General features: G+C 39.2%; 1 protein-coding gene across 1 annotated transcript in view; it reads left to right on the top strand.

The window, feature by feature from the left end:
- The first annotated feature begins 1,098 nt into the window (after positions 1 to 1,098).
- The window catches only part of chrna8 (cholinergic receptor, nicotinic, alpha 8), a 108,414-nt gene continuing 92,539 nt past the window's right edge, over positions 1,099 to 16,973 (top strand). Inside the window, exon 1 of the mRNA XM_056256936.1 lies at positions 1,099 to 1,279. Coding sequence (XP_056112911.1) covers positions 1,207 to 1,279 — 73 coding nt within the window. The 5' untranslated portion in view covers positions 1,099 to 1,206. The remainder of the gene's footprint in view (positions 1,280 to 16,973) is intronic.

Below are 16,973 nucleotides of genomic sequence, written 5' to 3'. Positions count from 1 at the left end.
TATAGGCTATGTAAATAATTATTATGTATTATTAAATAATACATGATGTTAGCTAACTGTGTGAATTGTTAGCTAACTGTGTGATTTGTATAGTACACTACATTTCTGAAATAAATTACTTGGATACATTCACCTCTGATGTAGACAATTTGTAATGTAGACACATGCATTTTCTGTAAAGCTGCTTTGAAACTATATGTATTGTGAAAAGTGCTATACAAATAAATGTGAATTGATTTGAATTGAAAATATTAAAAAGCTTTTTGTAGTCAATACTTCAAAAAATGAACCTGTACCCTGAAAAATATTCACTGAAGTAGAAAGTGTGAAAACTAACCCCGGTCTGCGCTATCCTAACTGCAACAGTCTAATACACACCTTTGACTTCGCATTCCCTCGTGAACAATATGGCCTTAAATGCTTTGCTCATATCATATGGCACAATAGACAGGAATCATGAATTAAACCACAGAAAAAAAATCGACCTTCCGATAATTAGGTAACGTCTTTAACCTCGAAAATAAATAAACGAGAGGAATGTAATACCTTGGCTACTTCAGATTTAGTGCACCGTCCACAAACACCTGATGATGCGCTCGGGCTGCAAACTCATATTTATAAATCCTAACTGAACCAAATAATGATCCATGAAGAACATTGCCCAATAAGAGGCGTTTAAATCTCCCCTCGGATTCAATACTTTAAATGCAGATTTTACAAGCAGTATATCGTGCTTGCAGCATATTAACCACAGCAAGCGATAGAGTGAAATGATTTCTGCGGATAGCGCGTGTCCAGATGGCGTCTTTACGCATAATGTAGGAGCGCGCGCAATCCTGCAAACTGTTTATATTGTAACGCATAGTGATTAGACTTGGCTGAGATTGATTAACCAAAGGAAAAAAAAAACAGTTTATGGGTCACTCACAGTTTATAAGGATAACATGCTGATTTATAGACAGACTGATCTTGCATTGCGGTCAGTGAGTGTGTTTGAGAAATTAAAAGCAAATGGGAGCGAGAGAGAGAGAGAGAGAGAGAGAGAGAGAGAGAGAGAGAGAGAGAGAGAGAGAGAGAGAGAGAGAGAGAGAGAGAGAGAGGGGGAGGAGGGCGCGCGCAAGTGTTCCACCTAAGCACACAGCTCGGATGCTGACAGACTAAAGTTTCGTCGGCTTGTGTGAATGAGGACAACTTCCAATTAAAGGAATGATGCAGAATCAAAGACATTTTGGAATTCTACACCTTGGATTTTTTTTATGGACGTCGTTTTGTATTAAAGGTAGGTGCTGCTGTTTTTCTAGTTTAAGTAATTTGCGTAACACAATTTACTTGATTGATTTGTAATAGGCTAGTAAAAGTGAACTCCGCGAAGGTGCATCGTATCTAGATGAGTTGCTTTTACTTGTTTTAAAGTGTAACTTGGCGTGAATAGTACGTAGCTAAAGTAGGCTATGACAAAATAATTACTTAGACTTACTGAATTAGAGCTAGGATGGATCATTTCACTGTATAAAAATATGAGCATTTATGTTTGTTTTTATGTTCTTGAGTGTCTGTGTGCGATTTGCCTTGCAGCACATCGACCTCGTAATACCCCGTAACATCTGGCATGATCGCACTGACAACTGACAAAAATATAGTTAAACATCCTTAGATCTGCTCGCCAATACGCCGATGTGAGACGCAAGCAGCCATGTAGCAAGGACATGATCGAGGGATTTATAACCTATAATTTCAGGGTAGGCTATAGGCCTAATAGGTTGGCTCATTGCATGAATGCGCGCGCATCAAGTGCATGTCTATATGCTTGACTTTTGATACTTTCAATAACGCCTTGCTCAATAATTTTTTTTTATGCGCGAGTGATATTATGCCTGAGTGGCATTTAATATTGATTAAATCACGTTTCAGACAAAAATTGACGAGTTGGTATTCCTTTGCTGACACAGAAATTTGTTCCAAAAGAAACCAAAGGATCAATCTTTGTTTGTAAACACAGAAAAGCAGGCTGATATAAACAGTGAAATGTCCGATTGACTGTATATCAGCACTTTTGGAACATCACTCAGCCAAACAAATGTTAGGAACGAAACTTTGTATAATCCTCATCTCTTACACATTAGCATTGGAACGGTTCCTCTGTACATTTAGGCCTACTTGGTTTGTGTCATGATGACTTTTGGATAAGCAACACATTCTGTTGCTGAGACATGAAAGAGGTCTCTTAGTGTCCTTTTATTTCCCTTGAAGCCAAAGCAATGAAAGCATGATTAAAACTCTTAGATTGATTTTGTCTGGACATTCAGTGTGTGTGGGGGGGTTTTACTTCTAACCATTTAAGGTCTGGGATTGCCCTAAAACTATTTACAGAGGTCACTCTCACACAGCTGTGCCAATTATGGTAATATTATAATGCGGACTGCAGATTTCTTTAAAAGGTAAAACATTTGCAGACAATGGCCTCTGGATTCCTGGATCACTCATATCTATTCTTTAATAATAAAATTGTGGGCAATGTTGTCTGAATTCAAATTCAAGGAAGTGCGCCAGCGCGAGCAGGACGCAGATCCAGTAGCTCCGTACGTGTTGTGTTATTTTTAATACTTTAAGTGGTTTAAAGCACTTAACTCTTTATATAAAACTTGCTGTGTAAAACCTTATATATCCTATGGATACAATGACTTTTTACGGACAATACAGCGGTGGACAACTTGTTTATTCAAGGGAGAAGCTGCTTTCACTCCAAACAATGCGACGAGCCGGCATTTTTCACCACATACCTGAGGAGTTGAGGAAGAGGCACCGAGGATGCAGAGCCGGAGTGAAGGTGAAGGCTAGACAAGCGGCTAAGCGGTGGAAGTACAAGCCCGCAGTTCCGTCGATAGTGATGGGGAATGTGAACTGTCTGACCAACAAAACGGATGAGCTCGCTGCCCTTGTAAGGACGAACAAGACGTTCAGAGAGTGCAGTTTACTTTGCCTCTCTGAAACCTGGCTAACCCAGAACACTCCAGATGCTAATGTAGATCTATTTGGTTTCACTACAGTGAGAGCAGACCGGGACTGGGGACGCAGCGGCAAAAGCAAAGGTGGGGGACTCGCACTGTTTATTAACAACAGATGGTGCAACCAGGGGCACGTTACGGTGAAGGAGATCGTTTGCAACAGAGATATTGAGTTGCTGGCGGTAGGTCTCAGACCGTATTACATGCCTAGGGAGTTCTCCCACGCCATTGCTGTTGTTGTTTACGTTCCTCCGCGTGCGCACGCAGAGAACGCATGTGACGTAATCCACTCCACCATTGCGAGACTGCAAACACAACATCCGGATGCATTCATCGCCATTTCCGGGGACTTTAACCACGTGACATTGGACTCCACACTGTTTGACTTTCACCAGTTTGTAAACTGCCCCACAAGAAAAAACAGGACATTAGATCTCCTGTATGCAAATGTGAGGGAAGCTTACATCGCCACTCCTCTGCCTCCACTGGAAAAAGTCTGATCACAATCTGGTCCTCCTCACGCCACAGTACAAACCACATATCCAGAGACAGCCCACGACCAAACGCTCCTTTAGGAAATGGTCTCCTGAGGCAGCGGAGGCTCTGAGAGACTGCTTTGAATGTACTGACTGGAGCGTCTTGCAGGAAGTACATGGGGAGGACATTGAGGGGGTCACACACTGCACTACTGACTACCTGAACTTCTGCATGGACGTTGTGGTCCCCACTAGAACGGTACGCTGCTTCCCCAATAACAAGCCCTGGATAACCAGTAATGTCAAAGACATACTAAACAGGAAGAAGAGGGCATTCAAGGATGGTAACAGAGAGGAGCTGAAGTGTGTACAGGGGGAACTCAAGGTCCACTTGAGAGAAGCAAAGGAGGATTACAGAAGGAAGATAGAACAAAAGTTGCAGCACAATAACATGAAGGATGTCTGGGATGGCATGAAAACCATCACAGGCTGTAAGAAGAAGGGCAGTATCACAGGAGAGGGGGATGCTGGGAGAGCAAACCAGCTGAACCAGTTTTTTAATAGGTTTGATACACCACCTCCCATAACCAGCGACACCCCACTACATGCTCCCATGTCCATCACTTCCCCCAATGCCACCACCATGTACATTACCACCTCAGACTGCAGACCACCACCACCCTCCACACACAGGGACAGCTCAACACCCCTCCCCATCACCATTACCAAAGATCAGGTGAGCAGAGAGCTGAGGAGGCTACGACCAAGAAAAGCAGCGGGCCCGGACGGAGTGTGTCCAAGGATGCTTAAAGCCTGCTCTGCGGAACTGGGGGAGCCACTTCAGCATGTCTTCAACCTGAGCCTGCAGCTGGGGAGGGTTCGGGTGCTCTGGAAGACTTCATGTCTCATCCCGATTCCCAAGAAAAAAACACCCAGGGAGCCGGGCGACTATAGACCAGTAGCACTGACATCACACCTCATGAAGACCTTCGAACGGCTGCTGCTCCGTGTCCTCAGACCCCAGGTTCACCACGCACAAGATCCACTGCAGTTTGGATACCAGGAGAAGATGGGGGTGGAGGACGCCATCCTCTATCTGCTTAACAGGGCCTACTTACATCTGGACAAGGAGAAGGGAGCTGTGAGAATATCATTTTTTGATTTCTCCAGCGCCTTTGATACCATACGGCCGCTCCTGTTGAGTGACAAGCTGATAGAGATGAGGGTGGATCCACTCCTGGTAACATGGATTACGGACTACCTCACAGACAGACCACAGTACGTCAGACTGAAGGGCTGGACATCAGACACTGTGGTCAGTAGTACTGGAGTGCCACAGGGGACCGTGCTCTCTCTTGTCCTCTTCACTTTGTACACATCTGACTTTCAATACAACTCCGGGCTCTGCCACGTACAGAAATACTCAGATGATACTGCGATAGTTGGCTGTATTAAGGATGGACAGGAGGGGGAGTACAGGAGCCTGGTTGAGGACTTTGTGAGGTGGTGCAGGATCAACCATCTACAGCTGAACCCCTCCAAAACAAAGGAGATAGTGGTGGACTTCAGAAGGAAGCAACCACATCTACAGCCTGTGTCCATCGACGGGGTGGATGTGGAGGTGGTCAGGACCTACAAATATCTGGGGCTGCAAATGGATGACAAGCTGGACTGGACAGCAAATATGGACACTCTTCTCAGGAAAGGGCAGAGCCGTCTGTACTTCTTGAGAAGGCTGAGGTCTTTCAACATCTGCAAAAAACTCCTGCTGATGTTCTACCAGTCTGTGGTGGCTAGCGTCCTCTTTTATGCTGTAGTTTGTTGGGGAGGAAACAGCAAGAAGAGAGACGTCAGTCGACTGGACAGACTGGTAAGGAGAGCTGGCTCAGTAGTAGGCTCAGAGCTGGACTCTCTGGCGATAGTGGCAGAAAAAAGGACCCTGGACAAACTGCTGTCCATACTGGACAATGCCAACCACCCTATGTATAACATCTTCGCCAGGCAGAGGAGTGTGTTCAGTGGCAGACTGCTGTCTCAGCCTAGCTCCACCAACATACTTAAAAACTCTTTTGTCCCACTAGCCATCAGACTGTACAACAGGGAGGATAATAGATAATTGGACAATTTTTCTACCTTCCACTTACCTGTACTTCTTGTACTTCCATCTGTATCTGTATGGTTTACCTACATCTCCACTCCATTAGCACTATTTACTGTCTTTGCACTGCTTACTGTGGCTACGGTGTTATAAGGTAATTGTATTTTAATTCTATTTTATAGGTTTTAATGTATGTATATTTCTATGTATGTTTTTGTTTTTGTATGTTACTGGATACCTAAATTTCCCTCGGGATAAATAAAGTAAAAAAAAAAAAAAAAAAAAAAAAAAGATTTTTTCCCTAAACCTAACGTCAGTGGGGCAGAAGCAGAAAACGTACATGAGATTGTACAAATTCATATGAATTAGCCACCAATTCGCCAAAACATAAAAAAGTACAAATTGCCATGAGAGTGTGTTGTCCTTACCCACATTTCAAATCTGTATGCCTTTTTTTTCTGCGACACTGTGACACGCTGTGCATATGTGAGAACCAATGCATTTAAAAACAGTTTTTTTTGTTGTTAACGGCATTGGTATTTTCCTTATATTGGCACCACTCTCCCAGCTATCATGGAGGGTTAGAATTTATACCATGACCTTAAAATCCCACACAAGTACAAAGTTTTTTTTTTTTTTTTTTACTTTTGACATAAAGAGTTCCTTAAAATTGAGCCAAGAACCCTATAGTTCTATTTAAAAAAACTTTTTTCTAAGAGCATACGACATGGAATTAAGATTTATCTTCATAGAAATTACAGGAAAACTAGCTAAACCTGTGTTAACTCACACTTATAAATTATCAGATACAGTAAAGTAGTATGCGTATTTGGCGTGCTGTCCGAGAAGAGGGCTCCGAGCTCGGTATTTTGTCCCGTATTATCTCCTCCTGTATTTTTGGTTAGGAAAGTAACCAGGCTAGTGTGAGGAGACGGGGTGGTGGGGGAATGCTGAAAACTGTCGAGGAACTCATGCCTCCACTCATGCTGATTGGGTAGATATGTTGATTATTGATTGTTGACATGGTTGGAACGACGTGATGATTGGGATGGCATGATTATTGGAATTACGAAATGATTGGATAGATAATTTGAACGTGTTCCTCCCAACTTTGTTAATAAAACATCATTGAATGTCTTTAGCCATATACAGTAGTCTACACACCTGCTGTTTAATGGTAAATGGACTGCATTTATATAGCGCTTTCACAGACCCAATGGCCACCAAAGCGCTTTACATTTTGCCTCACATTCACTCACTCATTCATACACCGACGGCGGTGTCAGCCATGCAAGGCGCCATCCAGCTCGTCGGGAGCATCTGGGGTTAGGAGTCTTGCTCATGGATACCTTGACACTTGGTCAGGTGGAACCAGGGATTGAACCACCAACCTTCTGGTTTGTAGACGACCTACATGAACCACTGAGCCACTGCCGCCCACTGCCGTTTAAGGTTATGGTAGAATTAACTGATGTGCGGTCCCAGGTGTGCATATATCGGTAGTGGTTTCGTGCATGGTGTATCCAATCAGAATTTAGACTCTGTTATGTGATTTACAATTAGCCTATAAACACAAAGCTGTGGTAAAGGTGCCTCTCCTAAAAGAGTTCTAAATTAGACTAGTTCTCCAGCGTACACACCACACATTCACACACAACATCTGGACCTTCTGATGCACATTGCATCACAAAAAAAGAGAAATAAAACCAGTTCCACTGTGACTGATTGATATGTACCAGATTGTGGCATTGGGCACTTACGAAAAAGAACTACTACCAATGTTTTCCAACGTTATTCTGCTGGGGTTTTTTTTTTTGTGGGGGGGGGGTATATATATATATTATATCAAACCCCCCCACCCCCTGCATATACTAAGGCTCCTCAAAACTAATACGCAGGAATCTGAGTTCAGTTCCAATCCCGCACCAACATATCTAATGATCAGGTCTTCCAGAAGACTTGTAAGCAAACAGTTGTTCTGCAAAATACATTGGATTGTTGACCAGACTTTATTCAAACAAACAAAAGTCTGGGTGTGTGAGGATACATTCACACGCACACACACACACACACACACACACACACACACACACACACACACACACACACACACACACACACACACACACACACACACACTTTGCAGGGGATGGAGTTGGGAAAAACCTAGTGGTATTTTGAAGGAAAAGATTAGGCAGAGGCATTTTTTACCTCTTTGTGCACATCCAGTGACTGTTCTGTATGCATTCATCACTTATAGTCCACTTATAATTAAAATATTGACCAAATAATCATGATTATGATTTTTGACATAATAGAGATTCAATCATGTAAGACATTTCTCCTAATATAGATCCTTTTTGGCATTCCACTAGTGGCATATTGATGGAAAATATTTGGCAAAAGCATTTTCTACCTCTTTGTGCATATCTAGTGACTTTTCGGTATCCAATCATCACTTAATGCAGGCAGCAATTGGCAGCCAGAAGAGTGAGAAAAAAGAGAGGACTAACATGAGCCATTAAGGTCTAACTTGAAGACCACATGCATCATCATCTGATTCATTTTTAAAGGTGTAATGCTGCATATAGAAAAAAACACTGCTGCAGTCAGTCAGCATAGGAAAGGTCTGATTTTCTTAATATTATAGAGCAGAGGTTCCCCAAAATTGTCATGCTAGGATTCACCAAAAACTTTTTAGAGTGAATTATGTGGGTTAAATAAACACATTTATTCACTATTCAAATATACATACACATACATTACCAATACTTTCAGGAAGACACAGGGATCTCACTTCTCAAATTCCTTCTAAAAAAGTAGCATCTAATATTTATCGCTAAATACTAATTAACAGTTTACTAGATAATTTGACTATTTTAGAAATGGATCTAGAGTAAATCCTATCAGGGAAGTAAGTTTATAAGAAAATACTTTGATCGTGTTAATTTACAACAAAAAATATGTTACTTGTCATCTGATTACAGTATGTAACACACATTACTTTTTTAATGTTCTGTAATTGTTATAAAATGAAAAATAAAAATGAAAACATTTTACAGATTAGGCCTGAATTCCAATTATACTGTAATGATGAATAGCTATATTCAATTAAAAAAATCCATCCATTCAACCGAGGCATCAGTATCAGTATTTAGTGATAGCCTACTGTCCTACATTCACAGTATTACTGTTGTATAAACAAACATTTAAAATGTCAAATATTTAACATCATAACAACATATTTATACAACAATATATATATATATACATAAATATGTTGTTTCATTTAGAGATTAAATGTGAAAATACATTTATGATAACAAATTGTAATGTTTGGTTTGATTAGAAATCTGTACAATTAATTATGGTTTTTTTAATCGGTTGACAGCCTTACTTTTAACACATTACCCTGGATTTTAGCTATAGGACATGTGATTGTCCTCAGAGTTGACAAATCTAAAAGCAATGATTTGTAGGAAAAGTGATAAAGTTAATGTAAAGTTAATAAAGTTAATATTTCACACTCTAAATAATGTGTGACCTTATTTAGGCTCTAGAAAGCAGAGATCATGATAATAAGGGATTAGTCACTTTCCAGGGTTAGTCTCTTCACCCCTATTCTCTCTACTCTGCCCCTTTTAGCCCAGTACTGCCATTAGTGAATGACTTTATAGGGAAAGTGTGCTTTGTTTAGCCCTGTCCCCCCACTATATCTTGTTTTTCATCAGGAAAAGAGTGGTGTGATAGCCATTCAGCTTTTAAAGCCAGACGTTCATCACTAATCTGGACTATATCACAATTCTACAGAGAGTGAGCTGACCCATTTATTCCACAGGGATTTTCTCTTTCTCTCTCTCTCTTTTTTCACTCACTTTTTTCCAAACGCATGAGGTGCAACTTGATGTGTTATTAGACCGGATGATTTGATGTTTGAGTCAAAGAATATCTTGTTCCTGATCAGGCTTCCATATAAAATGATTTACTCTTTATCCTCAGTGGAGAAGAAGAGTAATAAAATGGGTAATTTTTCACATACAAGTGTACCAGAAGATTAAGCCGAATTTACAGCGTTTCTGATTCTGATCTAACTTGTGCCGCCATAATCATACTTAGATAAATCCCCATAAAAGGCCTGGACTATGAGTAAGCAAACACTCATACACACGCAAAGAACATCTGCGTCTGGTGCTTTCCAGCAGAAGATGTAATCAGAGAAAGAAGAGCTTGAGAAATTTAAAAAAATAAATAAATAAAAACAACATCTGTCTTTTTCCATTTCTTTCTTTTTCTCTCTCTTATATTGTCCTTTCTGACTTACATGCATCCTTCTCTTTTCCTCTAATACAGTGGTTCTTAACTGGTGGGTAAAGACCCAAAAATGTGAAATAAGTAACAAGAAACTTTATTTGACAAGACACACACTGAATTTATAGGAAGTGGCCAGCACCATTCAAACAAAAAACAACAGAAACAACACAATGGAGGCTTCCATGTCGTTCCGCCATCTTGAAAAACTATAATAGCAGAGAGGGACAAAAAGCACTAGCCTACCTCAACGCGTTTCCACAACGCATTTTCATTCAGAGCCAGCGTCAGGTGACCGAAACCAGCTGAAATGGACAAGGAGATCAGTGAGAGGCGCTTGTCACTGCCCCGGCAAATTTGAAAAGGCTGCACTGCACGGTACTTCTTATTGCAGGATCATACTTATGCCGACCCACAGGAGAAGCAATCCTCGTCGCCAAAAATTTTAATTTAAAGGTGTAATGTGTAAAACTTTTGATTATCTATTAACAGAAATGCAATATGACATCCAAAACTATGTTTTCAGAGGTGTATAAAGAACTTACTTAATAAACCGTAATGTTTTTATTACCTTAGAATGAGACATTTATATCTACATTACCGCGGGCACCCCCTTCTATGAAGGTCGACATATTGTGACGTCATGTTTCTACCGTAGCCGAACGCGAACAAACAGCGCTACAGAGCGCGTTTCGTCACTACCTTGAAAGAGAAGCAGCAGAAAGCTAGAAGCTAGCCATAAACACCGTGAGTAGTGACTTTTCCCTTGTCAGTGGTGTAAAATATGTAGTTGGACTGTTTCATGTAACTTAGTTCTTCTCCCTCACTGTGTTATGGCTTTGCTATGTGGGGATAAATGTGCTGGTTACGTTCGTGAGACAGCTGATTAGTAGGCCCCACTCTTGTCATTGACCGTAAAAAAGTATGTTACAGGAATCACAACCCGTCGATCGCGGTCGACAAGTCGATCTTGGAAGCAATCTAGGAAGTCGATTGCGAAGAGTTTTCAAAATCAGAGAAAAAAAGCCTATTGTGTGTAGTAAATGGTGTCTAGGGGATGCGGAGGCGCGCGCGCTGTTACAAATTACAATCATGTCATTTTTGCCGCGCGCACCTTTGCGCTCATGCGGACGCGTCAAGTTTAAACAAGGCTTTACGCTTTAACCAGCTCAGCCACAGTAACAGCTCATATTTAGCCAGCTAAACTTTTACTACCCTGTTAGAAAAAATATATAGTTGCAGAGTTTCATGTGGTTCTTCTCCCTCGCTGTATTATGGGTTTGCTATGTGGGGAGAAATGTGCTGGTTACGTTTGTGAGACAATCAGCTGATTACTATTATTATATTATATATTTAGACCGTTGATCCTCACCTGACTATGGCTTTGTAAACTTTATCCATGATGTGGTTTATAATGGACTGTGGTACAGAAACAGTGACAATGTTACACACTCTTGGCTTACTCTGGCTATTCCAACCCGATCTCACGACCAATTCGTACGAATTTGTACGAGTGGCTAATTCGTAACAATTCATACGACCTGACTCGTACGAATTTGTACGAATTTGTAGGATTTTTGCTAAATCGTACATATTTTACGAATTCCAAATTCGTATGAATTCATACGAATGACCTACCCCTGACCCCGCCCCTAAACCTACCCATCACGTGGGTTTAGACAAATCGTACGAATCCGTACGAGTGAGTTCGTATGAATTCGTACGAATTAGCCACCTTTTAATCATTCGTACAAATTCGTACGAATTGGTCGTGAGATAGCGTTGGCTATTCTCTGCTGTCTCAGACGACGATATGTTTGTCCCGTTTTAGCCACCGTAGCTTCTTCGGAAGGGAGGGGTGAGCGGTGGGCTGAGCCCTTAGTGCAAACTCGCAACCGAACCGCTAGATGTCACTAAAAATCACACACTGCACCTTTAAAAGGAAACGTGACTGGCGAATTCAAAAAACGAGGTTAAATATCGGGACAGCCCAGGTGGAAAGAGCTAATGAAGGAGAAAGACTTTGAAAGGGACGCTGAAGTTGCCTGCTTTCTTCTCGACAGGTAAGTCAATGTCACGGTCTAAATTACAAGCTTTTTTTCATTGCTTGGTTGTGTAATTCATTATATAGGCATAGTCAAAGCTTGTAACGGCTACCGTAGTTGCAACACGCATTTGAAAAAGCGAGGCGCTAGAGAGCACTATTCGTTTGAATGCAAAATGGGAGAAATTCCTACACAGTGTACCTTTAACACAATATATTTAACTAAATTTAGAGCCATGGATACAATTTTAGTTAATGCAAACAGAATACTATAAGACAAAAGTCACATTGATCAGGACATCACATTTTCCTATGTCCCCTCTAATACATTAAAGTTGGTACACTTCTGGTACTCACTTCCTTTTGTATTCCCATAAAAACAGTTCAACTTCTGTTTTAACCTCTTTGTCACTAGACTGGTCCATTCCCACAACACACCAGATACTAAACATTTCAAGTCATCTTAATTAAAAAAATGCATTTGAACCATTTTAGTTGTTTTTAAAACTACATTTTATCCAAAGAGGTTTTTGTTTTAACGTTTTAACCTTAAGCCAAATGAAATAACTAAGCCCGTGCACGTACAATTACAAATAAAGATATTAAAACAAACCAGTTTAGTAATGTCTTTTCATTTATTGATCAATGCAAAGATGAATGTATAAGAATCATGTGTGGCATAAATCCTGGCCATCACAGAGTCAAACATTTAAACAAGGATACATTACTTTACATCCCCTCATCCACAAAAAACATTAACAAACCTTTGTAAAGTAAAACAACAACAACAACAAAAATGTATTAAATACAGGTTCCCTTACAAAACATCATATGTGTGTGTGCCTCTTAAATATACAAATAAACAAAAAACGAAATGAATAATAAAACATTTATATTATATTTAATCATAAAAGTAATTGTTATTATAATTACATATTTTGTTGTAATAATACTAATACATTGTTATAAAAATAATAATACAGTTTGAATTTTAATGGCATTTTTGTTTAGTTTTGTAATAAACTAAGAAGTAGAAAAGTGTTGCCACTTGATGGGCAATGTAAAATACTAAAGCAAAACCAGTCAAGACCACTGCACTAACACATTCTCTCACTATTCTTAGTTCTCTTTTTCTCTTCCATTTCTTTTCACTTTATATCCAGCTTTCTCTTTTGTGACCAGTCTCGCGGTCACAATGCTTTCATTATGCTCTCTTCGCTATTATGTTTCACCATTTGCATGAAGTTCAAAAAATCACACATCACACCATCACTGTCAGGTCCAGACTCTCTATGTGCTTGCTGATCTCATAGCTACCCATTTCCCTCTGGAGTCTCCTTGACTGTTGTTATGGGGTTAAGCATTGAATGCTAGCACTCAAGTGAGGTGTGAGGAAAAGTTCAGTGAGCACTTGTTTCCCAAGCAGGCTGAAGTGGCATATACTTGTTCCAGTCTGTTTAAATATGTAATATCACTCTACCCCGCATTGTGTTTCACAGCATCTGTTTCTCAGCTTATTTATTTACCCACCTCCTTTGTGATTTGTGTTCGTAATTCATGGTCTTTTGTCTACTTTTTTTACCGAATGTTTTTTTTTAAGTAAGATTCATCATGTTCTAGTAAAATTATTAGCATCTAATGCACACATTATGGAAGCAATGTTAAAATAATTTAATTGTGTTGATGTCAAAATACTAAAAACTACTTGACAAATTATTGGAACTATAGTTTATTTTTTGGCTTTTATTGAATGGATGGATGGATGGATGGATTTATTAAGAGTGCTTACAAAGTTAATAAAATGGGTTTGTTTCCCCAAGGCAATAGAGGGTTAATCAATGACGGCACATACATTGAAATGAGATTGTGCTGACCAGTGGGAAAAAGGATTTAAATAAGTAATGAAATTTAACGAACGTGATTTAAAGACTTATGTGCTATAGATGTGACCAGAATATTGTTGGTCTGGAACACAACAGCCACAGTATCTCTTTCTTGGTTTCCATCAGTAGACAGTCTTCTCCATGCCTTAAATATGCATTTGAATCACATTCACCAGATACTGCATCTGCCCTTAGGCTGATATGTGCCTGAGGCCCAAACACTTATTCCATTAGGAAGAATAGAGTAATCTGGAATACCTAAACTTTGATGTGTACATTTCACAAGCAAGTCTACAGTGTGTTAACACTAGACTCATTTGAGATGCCAAATGCCTCGCATTCAGTGTAAATGAGAGAAGACGGCTGCAGTCAGGGGAGGAGTGAAAGAAGAGCAGTCAAATCAGACAAATCTCACTTCTCATGTGGATCAGCAATCTACATGTTAAGGCAAATATTGCTTTCATTTTCTTTCTGGCCAATTAAGTGGATATAGTTGAACAAGTCCAGCGTATTAAGCTTCAGTAGATTCTGTCTTTGTTCCTCCATTTTAGTGTTTATAAAAGCATTGTCTCAGAAATATAATTAAAAATCATACATTTTCGAAATTACTGTCAGAATGTTCACATATTATTCACACCGATTAAAAAAAAAAATGTACAGGTATATTACACGAACAAACATAGAGTTAACAAGATAATATTTCAGACCAAACTAAACATCACGTTGTTCTAAGCCAATGATTTCTGAGATGTAAAGCCAGTAAGTTATTATTTGCTTTTAGTCATGTTTTTAGTTTGTGCAGGTGTTGGAAAGCAACTGGATGTCTGCCTCTAAAAGAGTGTTTTGGCACATGTAACATCAAGTTGGACAGCATTTCTAACCGGCATACATTATGGTGGTGATCACCAGTGGTCCATCTGTGCAGATTGTTCATTTCAAATCCTAGCAGGGTTTTCATGTGATATCTCAGTCATATTTTGGCTATTCCATTCTATTATGTCCTTTATGAAAAAAGGTGTGATTGTACTTCAATGTATATAAAAAAACTGCACTTGCAGATAAAAAAAAAAATGAAATAAAAGGCCATTCTCTTAGCGAGTACACTTTCATGAATTTATTTCTGAATACACTCAAGTACACTTCTAAAAAGTTAACTTTGTAATAATATCAAATTGAAAGTTTTACCTCAAAGGACATTTTAAATCATTATATTTCAATAATATTTTTTCATGCTTCAAATGATTTTTTAAAATATAAAATATTTTACATGTACTAAATTGCAACCTCATTAATACAAATGTGTAACTATGTTTAAATACATGACAGACAAGTTTCAATAGAGAAAAGTATTTTAGTTTAACATAAGTGCTTGTCAGTACATTCTGCAGTGCGCTTTAACCGTATTTCAAAGACAATAGAAGTAGAAATGTAGAAATTACATTTAAAGATGTACTTTAGTCCTACTCAAGTCTGTGAAACAGCACTCTAAAGTTCAGTTAATTGCATTTCATATAAATTTAAACTATAATAAATTTTCGGTAACACTTTATTTTACAGTGTAATTGTGTTACATGTAGTTACTATAGTAATAACTATAAATTGTGCATAATTATATGCAACTAACCCTAAACCAAACCCTATTCCTAACCCTATAGTAAGTATCAGTTGAAACGGTAGAGAAAGATTCCAGTGAATTTGTCAGTCTAAGAGTTGGATGACATCATAGTAAATTGGATAAATAACAAGTGCAAAAATGGCTTAGATTACTCTGATTATGTAAGAGAACAAAAGAGAATCTATCATTTCCTCTCTGTAGGGACCTTGTTAAGAGTGTCAGTCATTCTCGTCATGGTCTGTAATCCTTTAGTGTCATAGTGTTAAATCCTCTGTTGCTTTCTTTATTGTCAGTGCTCCATGCTGTATTTGGCGTGTGTGTGTGTGTGTGTGTGTGTGTGTATATGCGTGCGTGACACTATTGCTGAAACAATCTTTTAGAAACTTTCAAAGCAACTTTTAATTATGATTTTTTGCTTGAGCGTTTACAAGCCCAGTCTGTATCCTGTTGCTTGACATGTCATGTATCCAGCAGCTATCACTGTACGGGTTGATTCAGACAAAAAAGCAAGAGATTGAAGTCCCATTCTTTAACAAATGCCCATTCATTGAAATGCATGCATGCCATACATTTCTACAATATGTAAGATTTTTGTAATAAAATATCAAAAAATAACTTGTACAGTGTGATATATTTCCTGCAGTTGTGTACTTACAATATCCCAAAAGTTCCCAAAGATTTTTCATTTCAGAGAAATTCCAATTTTAAATAATGGCTCGTCCCTGACTCGCTGTTCACTTGTCGCCTGTTAATGACGTAATATCCGCGTTATCCCTGGTTTCTGCTCGTACTGCCATAGTAACCATGGCGACAGACGTGGACAACTGCGTTACATCTAGCGGCACGCTCACGCTGTTGTTGTTTCGTTATGGCAAGCAAACTTTGGGACAAAAGGAAACTAAATGAGGATCAATATCAGCGTGGCGTCGAGAGCTCCACGTCCGTGACAAACTTCAACTTGACAGAGATGCCACTCTTGTATGTACTTTATTAGACAGGTGAGCAAATGTACATAAAACTAATCAATGTTATATAGCTCAATATGATGAAAAGTTAGAATATGATTAGTATGTTATTATAATGTTGATCTAGCTTACTGCTAGTCTCATACAGACAAACTAACACATAGAATAACATTATAACTTTCAACACACTCAAATGCAGTTTAGTGTGATAGTGTGGACCAAGTGAAAAAGCGCTGTGTTACCTCACAAGTTTAATTTGTCAAACAAACTGAGCTGTGTGAGTAGTAATTCAGCACTTGCGGGAAGTTTCGGTAGAATGAAATGTCCTAATTCCTTTATATCCGCGGGACTCGCGTGTGGCGCTGATATCTGTCTCTCATTAGCAATCGCGGCCCTGCTTCATACCACAGTCATGATAAAAACATCAATGTATTCTGTCATCCATAAACATTAGATCCTTCGGCATGACGACAAGTTCCATGATTCCACTTATCACTGTGTCATCAATCTACGCCTTTGTTATTGTAAGAGGTTAGCGACGCCTAGCGGTGAAAAAAAAATACATATTAGAAGCTTTAA

This window comes from Rhinichthys klamathensis, unplaced genomic scaffold (assembly GCF_029890125.1).
Source record: "Rhinichthys klamathensis goyatoka isolate OS25496 unplaced genomic scaffold, OSU_Roscu_1.1 h1tg000133l_1, whole genome shotgun sequence".
Lineage (NCBI taxonomy): Eukaryota > Metazoa > Chordata > Actinopteri > Cypriniformes > Leuciscidae > Rhinichthys > Rhinichthys klamathensis.
Note: the sequence above shows the minus strand (reverse complement) of the source record. Positions and strands in the feature narration are given on the sequence as shown.